This window comes from Apus apus, chromosome 4 (genome assembly GCF_020740795.1).
Source record: "Apus apus isolate bApuApu2 chromosome 4, bApuApu2.pri.cur, whole genome shotgun sequence".
In the NCBI taxonomy this organism is placed as follows: Eukaryota; Metazoa; Chordata; class Aves; order Apodiformes; family Apodidae; genus Apus; species Apus apus.
This window is the reverse complement of record NC_067285.1, coordinates 615,811-628,510: the sequence shown is the minus strand read 5'-3', so window position 1 is coordinate 628,510 and position 12,700 is coordinate 615,811. Positions and strand designations below refer to the sequence as shown.

The 12,700-nt window shown below is 46.6% G+C and overlaps 1 protein-coding gene across 29 annotated transcripts in view; it reads left to right on the top strand.

The window, feature by feature from the left end:
- Positions 1 to 12,700, top strand: part of JAKMIP3 (Janus kinase and microtubule interacting protein 3) — a 79,838-nt gene that overhangs the window by 36,179 nt on the left and 30,959 nt on the right. For 14 of the 29 annotated variants that reach the window (XM_051617570.1, XM_051617569.1, XM_051617573.1 and 11 more), the window contains 7 exons: positions 4,472 to 4,687; positions 6,258 to 6,377; positions 7,594 to 7,740; positions 8,586 to 8,717; positions 9,198 to 9,233; positions 10,292 to 10,351; positions 12,006 to 12,134. In XM_051617570.1, coding sequence (XP_051473530.1) covers positions 4,472 to 4,687; positions 6,258 to 6,377; positions 7,594 to 7,740; positions 8,586 to 8,717; positions 9,198 to 9,233; positions 10,292 to 10,351; positions 12,006 to 12,134 — 840 coding nt within the window. The remainder of the gene's footprint in view (positions 1 to 4,471; positions 4,688 to 6,257; positions 6,378 to 7,593; positions 7,741 to 8,585; positions 8,718 to 9,197; positions 9,234 to 10,291; positions 10,352 to 12,005; positions 12,135 to 12,700) is intronic. The other 15 variants (XM_051617583.1, XM_051617586.1, XM_051617581.1 and 12 more) reach the window with 4 other exon arrangements.

The following is a 12,700-nucleotide window of genomic DNA, read 5'->3' as shown; positions in this document are numbered from 1 at the left end:
GTTTGTGGTAGTTTTGCACTGCAGGCAGGCACTTGCAGCTTGTAACAGCTGACAAGGTGTCCTCTCTCTTTAGAAACAGTTCCTACTTGGTATATACCAAATAAAAAGTTGAGCTATTTATTCAAGTTATTTTTCAGGTGCCAGGGTAGCTGTTATTTGTGGGTGCTCGTGGCTTTGGACTGATCCCATAGAGCAGGACTGAGCAGCTTTCTGTTCTGTGAACAGCACAGGAAAGGAGAGAATGTGTTTGGCAAAATTGTGTTCACGTTACTCTGTCCCTGTGTTCTCTGTTTGCACATGTGGGTGTGCTGGGTGTGTCTGTGCAGGCTGAGCATGACTTTCCCCAGAGCAGCAGAACTCACCCATCTCAGCTTTCCCTGCCTCAGCAGCTTGAAAGATGTTACTGTGAAAGGTGAAAGTCCCTTGCAGGTGGTAACAAGTAGGTATGGCAACTACCATCTTTCTAAAGGATTTATAATTTTAGGAAACTTTGTTTAAATTTTTATTTGTCTCTCTTAAAAAAGCTTAAAAAATGACACAAAGGTATTTAATTGCATTTAAATGGTCTCCCAGTTATAACAGCACACCCTGTGTTAGTGTTTCCCACATCCAAGGAAACAAACCCTTCAGTCAGGAGAAGTCCCTGAGATTAACTGGCTTCAAAATTTGCTTAATGGGGACTAAAATTCAGTGTGGTAAAGACCACTTAAATTTTACTTAAATGTAGGTTGTTCAGAAGAAGTGCTGAACAGCAACAGCCACTGCAGCTCCCTTCCTCCTGCCTCATTTGTAAGGGGACTAGAACAGAATCAGAAAACCTGAAGAACTGAGATTTTTAAGAGTGAAAAGTATTTATTTAGTTCATGATGACTACCAAAAGGCTTAATAACTTGTTTTAATACCTCATGTAAGATCGTTTTATGTTGAGACCTTCACAGTTTCCTTATAGCAATGCAACAGCCCAGACAAAGAGGAGATCAATCACCCTGAACCTCTCTGTTTACAGGCACTTCCCTGAGATTTCCCTGTTAGGCAGTGGCAAATGAATGAAGATACCTGATTTAAAGGACAGTAGCAGATGAAAAGTGTAGGAAGCTGACTTTTTAAATATTAATTTTATTGGTGATTGATTTAGTCTTTATCTTCTTCATTTTAATCCCTTATATGGTGAAAAAATCACCGTGTTTGATGTTATAAAGGTGTCTCAGCAGTCATCCTCTACTGAAAGGCAGACAAATTACTCAAGGTGAATAATCCCTTCTTACAAATGTGGGGATTTTTCCATCATTTGTAGTTTGAACCTCATTTGCAACAGTATTTATTACTCTAAACCTGGAATACTGAAGGATTTCATTGTATATTAAAAACTTCACAACAGAGAAGCTGTGGCTGCCCCATCCCTGGGAGTGTTCAAGGTCAGGTTGGATGGGGCTTGGAGCAACCTGGTCAAAACCCTGAAATCTCAGCTTGCTCCTGTGTTGTATCAGCTGCATTGCCATCGTTCCCAGTGTTGGGAATAGGCGTGGATTTGGTGCTGTGTGTTACATGACAGCCTGACTTAGGTGTGCAGTGGGAGTGTCAGCAGGTTTGAACAGCTTGAGTGAGGAACACGAGCAAGTTGGCAGTGTCACCCTGCAGGGCTGCTGCCACCACTGCCCGAGCTGCCTGTGGGACACACCTCGCGGTCACTGGACGTGTGCAGCGTCAGAACTGGAGTTATCCTAGCAGAGTATTTGGCAAAAACTGGTTCTTGGAACTGGCTGTTGCTGGTGAGATAGATGTGTCACCAGGACACAGGCACTTGCATTTATTTCTTTCAGAGCCTTCAGGAAAACGGTAGGAAAAGGAGAAGGAAGGTGAAGGTGAGCCCGACTGTGTGGGGTGGAGGTTCCCTCTGTGTGCCAGGACCTGTGCCCTGGGGTGGTGGCTCTGAGGGTGACCCAGCCTGGCTGATGGGTGCCCAGCAGCTCTGTCCCCTCTGCCCCTGAGGGCTGAGGCCGGGGCAGGTCTCCTCTCATGTCCCCATTGCTCTGACACCATGTCCACGGGGAGACGTGTTTGCTGCGGGATGGCTCCAGCAGGAGGCTACGCGCTGGCTTTACAATTGCCATGACCTGTGCCCCTTCCAGAGAGTTCCACCTTCTTTCTTGCCTTTACGTTTTCTCAGCGTTACTAATGCTGGGGAGAAATGTGCTAAATAATATTTTTCAGTGAAGTGCTTCCTTTAGTTGGGTCTGTTTAACACTGGGCTGCAGGCGTCAGGCTGCTCTGCATGTCTCATAAATGTGGATGTAATGGTAGGCAGCAAAATGTGAATCCTGATGTTTCCTTTGTTGTTTATGAAGATTATGTGTAGGGTTTTTCCTGGAAAACAAACCATTGGTGAAATACTGTGAAATGTTTTGTGTTTTCTCCAGTTTCTTTGTTCCTCCTAATTTAAAGTGTTGCCTGTGTTGTACTATGACTTTGTTTTCATGCAAGTAGGGATCAACTCCCCAATATCCTGCTTGTTTTAAACAAATCATCATTTGATGCTGTGCTGCCTTTTCATCTGTACATCCATTTAGATTTCCACCTGATTAGGTGTTTAGCAGCAGGACCTCAGGGGGCATCTTTGCTTCATTCAAAGTTAGTGGGCTGTTGCCTTAATGGAAATTGTGGAAAGGACCTTTAACAGAGTAGCAGCCCAAGTACATTTGATTTTACTAAAAGAATGGGAATTTTGCTTGACCTTGGGACACAGTTCCCACGCAGGTAGTCAGGAGCTGTCCTACACTGTCTTCTGGCACAGGCTGGCTCCTCCCTGAGGCTGGTGTGGGATCTCTGTGGGTCTGTAGCCTGGCTGCCCTCCCCACAGCTGCCACACCCGGGGGCACACAGGCTGGGGCAGCAGAGCTCCCCCCGTGCGTGGGGACCAGGGGGTGACATGGCACCCCACTGGGGCCAGACACAGCCCCCAGGCTGTGCAAGGGAGGGACAGCATGCCCCAGACTGCTGGGCCGCCTCCCACAGGATGTATTTCACAGCCACAAGCTGTGATCACAACCCCCCCAGCCCAACACGCCCCATGGAGATCATTCCCGACACCAGTGCTGGGTGTCTGTGAACTGCCATCACTTCCCTCTCGCCCAGAGAGGAAAAGGAGAAGGGGCTGGTTTTGCAGTTATTGGGGGAAAAAAATGCTTTGAGTCATCTCTTAACTCACAGTGTCATTTTTTCCAGGTTTACAGGCAAATCTATAAAAGACAGAAGTATCCAACAGTTCTCACGAGCCAAAATTTTCCTATTTCAAGCAGGCATGGTTAAAAAAACACTGATCACTTAAATTAAATGTGTAAAGTCTCATAAACTTATGCCAAAAATGTTGCTCACATATACTGTTTGAAGTGGGATGAACTGGCATCTTAGGGGAACCATCTGATTTCTTCATTTCCATGGAATCACAGTCTGTAAGCACACTTGGCAGCCCTGTGGTGTGTGAGGGTGATTAATGCTGGATGTTCATGTATAATGTATGTGTGTGCAGCTCAGCTGGGAAGAGCCCGGGAGGCTGCTGTGGTGCTGTGCATCCTCACGGGCATACAGGGAGGTTTTGGGCTGTGCTCTGTAATATTTCCTGATGAGGCAGGGCAGAAGCCATCCTCATGGCTCAGCTCCACAGAGAGGGAGGCTGCAATTCCACATCAGCCTGTGGAAGAAAATCCAAGTATGCTTTCCCTCGAAAAGTATTCCTGGAACACCTGGAAATTCAATGTGCTTGATCCCACAGCCATGAGGATGGCTCCCTGAGCTCAGCAGGAGCAGTGCAGGCAAAGAGGAGGGCACTGGAGATAGCTGCACATTTGTCATTTAAGCACTTTATGATACTGCATAATGTTGATCATGCATAAGCAAAACCTTTCATGGGAAGGGGATAATTAAACAAATTTCTCACATGGGAGACTTCTGGGAAAAGACTTGTAAAAATTCATTTTCTTGCTATATTTTGAAAAGCAAAAGGATATTCAGGTTTTAGTATTTTTCTTTTAAAGTTACAATTCCAGCTTTTCAGAAGGTGATGTCCAAGCAAAATGCTGCAAAATCATGGAATTGCTTGAGTGAACTAATCCAAATTGTGATGTGAATATTGGGTTTTAATTTTTTTAAAAAGTTCTTCTGAAATGGTGGGGAGAACGTGGGTTATTTCCCCACCACTTTAGTGAAAAAAAATTCCTGCTGAAAAGAGAGGCTTTATTCTGGGTAGCCCCCAGAAGAAGACTGCTCTCCATGAGCCTGGTGAAGGGGTTCAGCTGGTGTGTTCTCTGTGCAATACTGGTGGCTGTTCTGTTTCCAAGAGGGTGGTGGTGTGTTTTCCATGTCCAGGGCTGCCAGCTCCAGGCAACTGCTCCCTGGCCATGTTTGGGGTCGTAAGATGCTCTGCTGTTGTCAAGCTGCTGCCTGCCTGTGTGATTGTGTTCTGTTCTCCTTGTAGATGGAGGAGATTAAATTTAAAGACAGAGCAGTCTACGTGCTGGAGAGAGAGTTAGGGGTTCAAGCCGGGCATGCTCAGAGACTGCAGCTCCAAAAGGAGGCTTTAGATGAACAACTTTCCCAGATCAAAGAGTCTGATCGGCATCTGAGCAGCCCCAAGCGGGAACTTCCTTATGCAAGTGGTGCAGGAGACGCTTCAGATCATTCGGGAAGCCCCGTAAGCACTTTCACGTGGTTTCACCTACAGGAAAGAGCAGAGAGAGAGTGACAAAATGACACAAAGTGACAGAATCTTGATGAGCACACCCATGAGCAACAGCTTTCCCATAGCCAGGCAGGGGAACCCTGAGGCGCTGGTTTCTTGCTCTCATTTGTCAGCCAAACCTTTAAGATCAGACCTTGCTATGGGAGAGCTTTTGCTTTCTTGTCATTTTGTTTTCTGGTTTGTTTGGTTTGGTTTTCTGAGCAGGGTGAATTTTTTTTCTGTTCTTTTTCCTCTTCTTTTCCCTCACTGTACCATACCTCTGCCGCCTGCCTTAATTTGACACTTTGACACACTTTTTGCCAACAAATGATGCAAATGCATTTCTAACCAAGTCATGTATGTGTGCTAGGCTTTGGGACCTGCTGCCAGCGGGGTCTGTGAGCAGATGTGCAAGGCCAGTTTGCAAAGGGAGGAGATGGGGAAGGCACGGGGTGCATGGAGGCGCGGGGGCTCCGCGGCCCTGCCGGGTGCCAGCTCGGGCTGCCGGGTGCTCTCGCTTTCAGTGGGCCAGGAAGTGAATTAAACACCTGCTAACCTGTTCTCTCCCACTGCTTTTCTACAATGCAATGTCCAGAACGTCAAATTTGAGTCACCTTTTCACGATGTAACGATGGCACCTTTCTGCTTTTGGCTTTAATTTGCTAATATTAACCACACCCCCCGCCCCAGTTCACTGACCTCATAGATCTGCCCTACACAAATTTTCTTCATTGCTGATTCTCATCAAGATTTCTTTTGCAACAGCCTTAATTTTCCCAGTAGAAGTTTAAATACTTGTACATGAGCAAACCGATCTCTCCTATTCTTTGTCCCAAGCCTCTCCTGCACCTGTTGAATGAGGAACCCCAGACCTCCCCAAGTGCCACCAGCTCTAATTTGCTTGTTTCAACTTGTACTAAGCTTCTGCCAAACAGCAGAACAAGTCCTAGAGAAGGGGAAAATGTCTGTCACATTTGTAAATAGATGTAACTTCTCTCTGATTCTGAACGAGAACACGTCTGCCTATATTTCTATTAATTTATAATTTGATTTAGGCATTTTCACTCAAAGTGCTACCCCTTTGGCTTTATGCGTGGCCCTGTAGAGCCCAATAAGGGCCACAGCTTTATGGAAGAAAAGCTAATGCAATGGTATAATTGCATGGATTTCCCCCATGTCATTTTCCTATAACAGTCCTCAGAGTGGGTAACATGCCTGCAGCACTCAGTTCAACAGTGGCATGCACTGGAAACATTGCCTTAATTTTTCATGTTTCCTTTTCTGTTTCCAAGTTTACCATTCATGAATTTGTATTTGCATACACATACTTCTGCATTTGCATACTTTGTTACATTTTCACTCCTAACTTTCCGTTGGTCTCATCCTGCAGCTTCCAGTGGTCAGTGAGGTTACGTAGGGGACACTCTGCCCTGTCATGCTTTGAAATGCTTGGATTGGGGATAAGAAAAAGTTTGGGCTTGGAAAAATATTGCTACTGCGTGTACACTTCCGAGCAGTTATTTGCAGTTGATCTTTGTTTTAGGAACAGCAGCTGGATGAAAAGGATGCCCGGCGTTTCCAACTGAAAATCGCTGAGCTGAGCGCCATCATCAGGAAGCTGGAGGACCGGAACGCGCTGCTGTCCGAGGAGAGGAATGAGCTGGTTAGTGCGGCTGGGCAGCGCCCTGCCCTCTCCTTCCCCTGCCCTCTCCTTCCCCTGCCCTCTCCTTCCCCTGCTCTCTCTTTCCCCTGCCCTCTCTTTCCCCTGCCCTCTCTTTCCCCTGCCCTCTCTTTCCCCTGCCCTCTCTTTCCCCTGCCCTCTCCTTCCCCTGCCCTCTCCTTCCCCTGCCCTCTCCTTCCCCTGCCCTCTCCTTCCCCTGCCCTCTCCTTCCCCTGCCCTCTCCTTCCCCTGCCCTCTCCTTCCCTGTCTTGCCCAAAGCGCTGAGGGGCATTCCCCTGTGCCAGTGGGACATCCTTGCAGGACGAGCTGGCTCCTCACGGAATCCCCAAGGCTGGATAAGACCTGTAAGACCATCAAGTCCAGCCCATGACCAACACCTCCACATCAGCCAGTCCATGGCACTAAGTGCCACACCCAGGGATGGTGCCTCCACCACTTCCCTGGGCAGCCCATTCCAGTTCCTCCTCGCAGCCTGTGTCTGGTGGTGAGCCACACCACACCCATCTGTGTTGCTCCATACTTGATTTATAGATATAAAACCATTTATTGAGAGAGAAGATCTAGTACCACAACACGATCCAAAAGTAATATGCCCCAGACTGAAATGCCCTACCTTGTCTTTCGTAAATACTGAATTCATACCATTTTAGCACAATTTTGTCTCACTAAGCTCTGAATATTTCAGCAAACAACTTCTGAGAATTTGGTTGTCTGTCACTTGTGGCTTATATTGCAGTGGGACAGATAAACCTCAGGAGAACTAGTTCCCCAAAATCCTGTTCAAGAGGACAAAAAGGAAAAGCGCCAGAACAAGAGACTTGAGTATTTTAAGTGGCAAATATGAACTTCCAGTATTAAAGCAACGCAGAAGAGACATTCATTTCATAGCAGGTCATGATCCTAGGATTCTGTGATCCTTGCTTAGGTAACAATGGATTTTTAAGATGGCGTTATCTGGAGTTGGGTTTATTTCTTATTCAAAATGAATACGTTTGCTGCTTGGTGCACTTGTGGCACAGATGGGGTACCTCATGAGGGAGGAACCATCTGCTCCCCAATGGAAAAGACCAAGAGCTTTTGATCAATTCCACTTCACATTAGGAGAAAATACTGCTAGTATGATAGTTAAAGAAAATTATTCATATATTTTTATGAAAAATAAACACTCTGGAGGTGTTATTCTTTCTTTATCTTTCAGTTAAAACGTCTTAGAGAAGCTGAAAGTCAGTATAAGCCCATTTTGGATAAAAACAAACGCCTTAGTAGGAAGAATGAAGAATTGTCACATGCCTTACGTCGAATGGAAAACAAATTGAAATTTGTAACACAGGAAAACATAGCAATGGTAAGTCTGTGTGCTGCAGGGACACTGTGGGACTTGGTGCTCACAGGGCTGGTGGAGCCAGGCACCATCTCAGACTTGTAAGTTCAATAGGGAACTTCACCCTTTCCAGTGCTTGCTGAGGTGCTCTGTGGTGCATGACTGAGTGGCCTGTGGCTGGAGCACATTTTGTTTTATGTAAAATGTTTGGGTTTAGCATTAAAAGGAATAGTTCTAAAGAAAAGAGATGACATGAGCTATGCATGTTTTGATCAGGGGACTGCTCAGTCACTGGCTGCTCAGCTTTCATGTCAGCACACAGCACCCCACTTCACCTTGGACTTTTGTACCAGAGTCACCTTGTAATCCTTAGGAAATCAGCATTTGTGACTCTTTCCTGTTCTTTCAGTTGAACATTGTTAGTGGGCAATAGCTGGTGGGAGGAAGCTGTGGCACTGCATGGGTGTAGGAGTGCTGAGCTCACCCCATGGGTGCTGCAGATCAATTAGAGGAACCTGGAGAGAAGCAACATTTGACCCAACTCTCTGGATTCCTTCTCCATGCAAAGCAAGCCCTACAGCTTCTGGCAGAACTGAAGGGCAGGAGCAGCTGAGCTGCTGCTTGCCCCTCTTTTTGGGGCAATAGCCTCCTTCCTGCTGTCCTCCCCAGTGGCCGTGAGCTCCAGGCAGCAGGTGAGGAGCAGGAGCAGCTGGTGTGTTGTGCTCTACCTGTGTCTGCAGCCAGATGGGAGCAGCAGAGCTGCCAGACCAGCCCTTAGGTGCATCCCAAGCTGCAAAAGAAGGGCTGTGGACTGTCCTTTGGCAAAGCCTTCTGAGCATTTCCTCTTCTGCCCCGTGGGTTTCTTTTAGAGGCAAAGAGCTGGAACAATCAGGAGACCGAGCTCTTTAAATGACCTTGACCACAGCCAGGAAGAAAGAGAAGTTGATTTCCTCAGACTGCAAGTCATTGAACAGCAAAATCTCATTGATGAGCTCTCCAAGGTAAGATGCAACCCTGCAGCTGTCCTGCCAGGTCAGCTAAGGCCACAGCAGAAGAGCAGGGAGCCCAAGCAAGGGGTGCTGGGGCTCTGCCAGCTGATGGACTTGGCCTGCACCGGTGGGGCACAGTGGGCATTGCTGTGATCAGTAGTGTTTGACCAGAATATAAGTTATCTGCGGTGCAGTGTTTAGAAAAATCCCTTCAATCTGTGCTGCCCTGGTGTGACAGAACCATTGCAGCACCTCCAGTAGATACACTGGGACCCAGACCCTGCACCTGCCAGAGAAACTCCCAGAGCTGCTTCAGCTGGAGGCAGCACCAGGGGTAGCATTGCTGTGTGCAAGGAGGGTGCTCTGCAGTGCTGTGTTCTCAGTCTTTGGAAAGAGCAAATGCTCAAATCTTAATGGTCCTCAAGAAAATAAACTATTTTCTTTTTTTAATGTCTGTACACTTAGTGGCATCATTTCATTCTTTCTTGTTAGACCCTGGAAACTGCTGGCTATGTGAAGAGTGTCATGGTAAGAATGAAGTTAACTTTATCCTCATCTTCTGTAAGCTTTAAACTACTACTCATGAAAAGCACACAGGACATGGTGATGTTTATTATCACTTAAAACTCTGATCAGACAGCAAGCTAACTCAGTGTTTTTCCCAGTGTAGATGTTATCAAAGGCAGTATCAGCAGAAGTTGATCACCAGAGAAAAAGGTAGTGATAGTGGGGACGAAAGCTCTGGTGAGAGAAGAAAGTTTTTTTCAAGTGGTAGGATGACCTCCTAGTCAAAAGTCAGCATGGTCACCCTGTCCTAATGGCCAACAGTGAGTGTTCCCCACCTCAGGGTCACCTTGGAATTGCATTCTCTTTGGAGTCTGATTACCACTAGCTTTGTGTCCCCCACACTGGCTGTTCTGTCCCTGCCCTTTCCCGACTCATCCCTTTGTTACTCTTGGTAAAGATCTGGGGAGCTAAGCCACGGATATGTCTGGATAAACCTGACTGCTGTGTTCTTCATTGCCAAGTCTGCAGCACTGCCTGTGTTGCCAAGCAAACCAAGTCTTTGGTTTTCTCCTCTCACTGCTGCTGGTGTTAGGGTTTGCCACTGGGCTGATGGGAGTGGCACATCATCAATGGCCACAGTGTCATTGCATCCTCTTACCAATCCTCTGCAGTCCTGCCTTTGCCTGTATTTGCAATCCAGAATAAGACTTTTTTTTTTTTTTTTGGTACTATCAAAAATGGATGTGACTCTCTGAAGAGTGACATAATATCCACCAAACAGAAAAATTCATGGCAGCAATAAATCCTCAGACCTTTACTTGGAGGCACTGGGAACCTGCAAATCCTTAATGAAGGAGCTGAGACTGCAAGTGCTGGGTTCAAACTGTCCTGAATTCTGTGTAGTTGGGCTGTGTGCACCTCCCAGAGGGCACAGACAGCCCTGACTGATGGCGGCTTCGTTTTGAAACACTGGCCGGCACTGACAGGACTATTTCTAGATTGCCCAGTGACTATTACACAGTTAATTTTAAAAAAACAGTTATGTGAAAACAGCTAATGTGTGTATCTGGTTCTTTCAGGAACGTGATAAGCTGTTAAGGTTTAGGAAGCAAAGGAAAAAAATGGCAAGAATTCCTAAGGTGAGAAAAAAGCTTGTATTGTGACATGCTGGTGGGCCTGCTGGCTCCCTGGGCTGCCCTGAGAGCCTCGGAGCCTCACGCAGGGGAACGTTCTCCTCGAGGGGCTGCAGATGGGACCTGATCTTCAGTTTGGGTCGTGTAGTTCAAGGACATTCTCAGGCTGTGCTGGAATATTCAGAAAGGACCTGGGAGGGGCAGGGGAACCATTGGCATCCTGCAGGACCAGCCTGTTCTGTGTTTGCCCCCAGCAGCCCCCTGGGACTTCAGTGGTACAGGATGGTCTTCAGATGAGACAAATCTCATGAATTAAGACGTCTCCAAATGATCTTTTCATGGCACTGCCGGGAAACACGTGCAGGTTGTAAATAATTCAGCGTGGAGTTTAGTAACATGCAAAAATTGCTGGTTACAAGAAGCAAGGGTTGGAGCTCAGGGAAAAAGAAAATGTTAATGCAGACTTGGCAGGATGTTAATGTAAATATTAACCCTGTAACGATGGTGTAAGGTATAGGTGGCAGGGACCTGGAGCAAGCTGCCTGCTACACTCGAAGAATTAAGGTGGTGTTGGAGCTAATACATCTATAATTAACAAATTGCAGTTGAGGTGAGACAAGTCCTGAACTCCTGTCATTCTGCAAGTGGCAACCAGGCCTTGCAAACTGAGCTATGTTTTAGTCTCCTTCCAAAGTTATCCACTGCAAATTAAAACAAAAAGCCTACATTTAGAAATATTTTTGTAAATCAACAATTAAACATTTCTTTAGAATTATGTTTGAAATGTCACCTTTGCCTTTCAAGCATTTAACAGTAAATCTTTCTTTGCCACCAGTGCCTCATTGTTATAAACAGAAAGTAGCTTGGAGTAGGCAGCTGGATTTCTTCAATCTAAAACATTGCTGTGGTGATTTCATGTATCAAAACTGGAAGAGGGGAGATTTATGTGAGACATGAGGAAGAAATTCTTTGCTGTGAGGGGGGTGAGTGACTGTCCCAGGTTGCCCAGGGAAGCTGTGGCTGCCCCATCCCTGGCAGTGTTGAAGGGCAGGTTGGATGGGGCTTGGAGCAGCCTGGGCTGGTGGGAGGTGTCCCTGCCCATGCAGGGGGGTTGAACTTGATGATCTTTAAGATCCCTTCCAATCCAAACCATTCTATGATGATTCTATGATTAACTTTCAACTTTTTAAGTAGAACATTTCTTGGAAATGTAACTTTTCAAGTGACAGTTGCAGTAGTGACAGGAGGGACATGGTGGTGATGGATTAACAGAGACATTTCAATGCACAAAGAGTAACAAATGCTCTGCCTGAGCTAGACACTGGGAGGAGAATACATCAAAAAAAGGCAGGGACCTTGAGGTTGGGCTCTGTGCTCCCTATGAACAAATGGGGCAGGTCAGTGGTCTGAATAATTTTGGCTGTTGTTAGAGCTCTGTCGTGGGGTGAAAAAACTTCAGATGTGTAGACCCTAAAGAACTGGGCCAGCTTTTCAAAAAGCACCCAAGTGAGAATTACCAAGTCTGGAGTTGAGGTTGCTCCAAAGATGCACGTGTTCAGACCCCCTGAAGGCACAGGGTGGAGCCAGGTGTCCCTGGTCCCGCTGTCTCCACTGTGGTGGCCACGCAGGGCTGTGCCCACTGACACCTTCTCTCTGCCAGAAGCCGGTGGTGGAGACGTTTTTTGGCTACGATGAAGAAGGGTCCTTGGAGTCTGATGGCTCCTCTGTCTCGTACCAAACTGACCGGACGGACCAAACTCCTTGCACTCCTGAAGATGACTTGGAAGAGGTATTTGTCAAAAATATCTGTTCTTGTATTTTGAAACATCACTACTGATTTTTAATGACATTGCTGGTCTGTCACATCATTCCTCTGTCACCTCTGACCAGAAATTTTTAAATGTATGTGAAATGTAATACTGTGCATGCTGGTTAATATCTCTGGATCTCAACTCTTCAGTAATTTCACAACTTCCAGCCAATCTGAAAATGTTATAACCTAAGAGTATTGGACTTATAATGGGCTTAAAGGTTAGAGGTCGAAAAAGACTGAGAAGTTGGAGAACCCTGGGATGACCTGCTCTCAATGAGGTTTGCTGCAGGTTTGTGCACGTGTAGTTTGGGTCAGGTCCTTCTGTTCATCACTCTGACCTGGGCACAGAGCAGAGCCTTAAGCCACAAGGTTTGTGTTTCTGGAGGGAGAAGCAGTCCCACAAAGCCCCAGTCCCCAGAGGAAAGACTGCCTCCTCGCTGGGATGTGGGGCTGGTGCCTTTTCTGCAGGCGCTGAGCGCAGAGCACACAGAGGTAGCTGCTAATGCAAACACAAGTGATGATTCCTGGCATTTGGCAGAGCT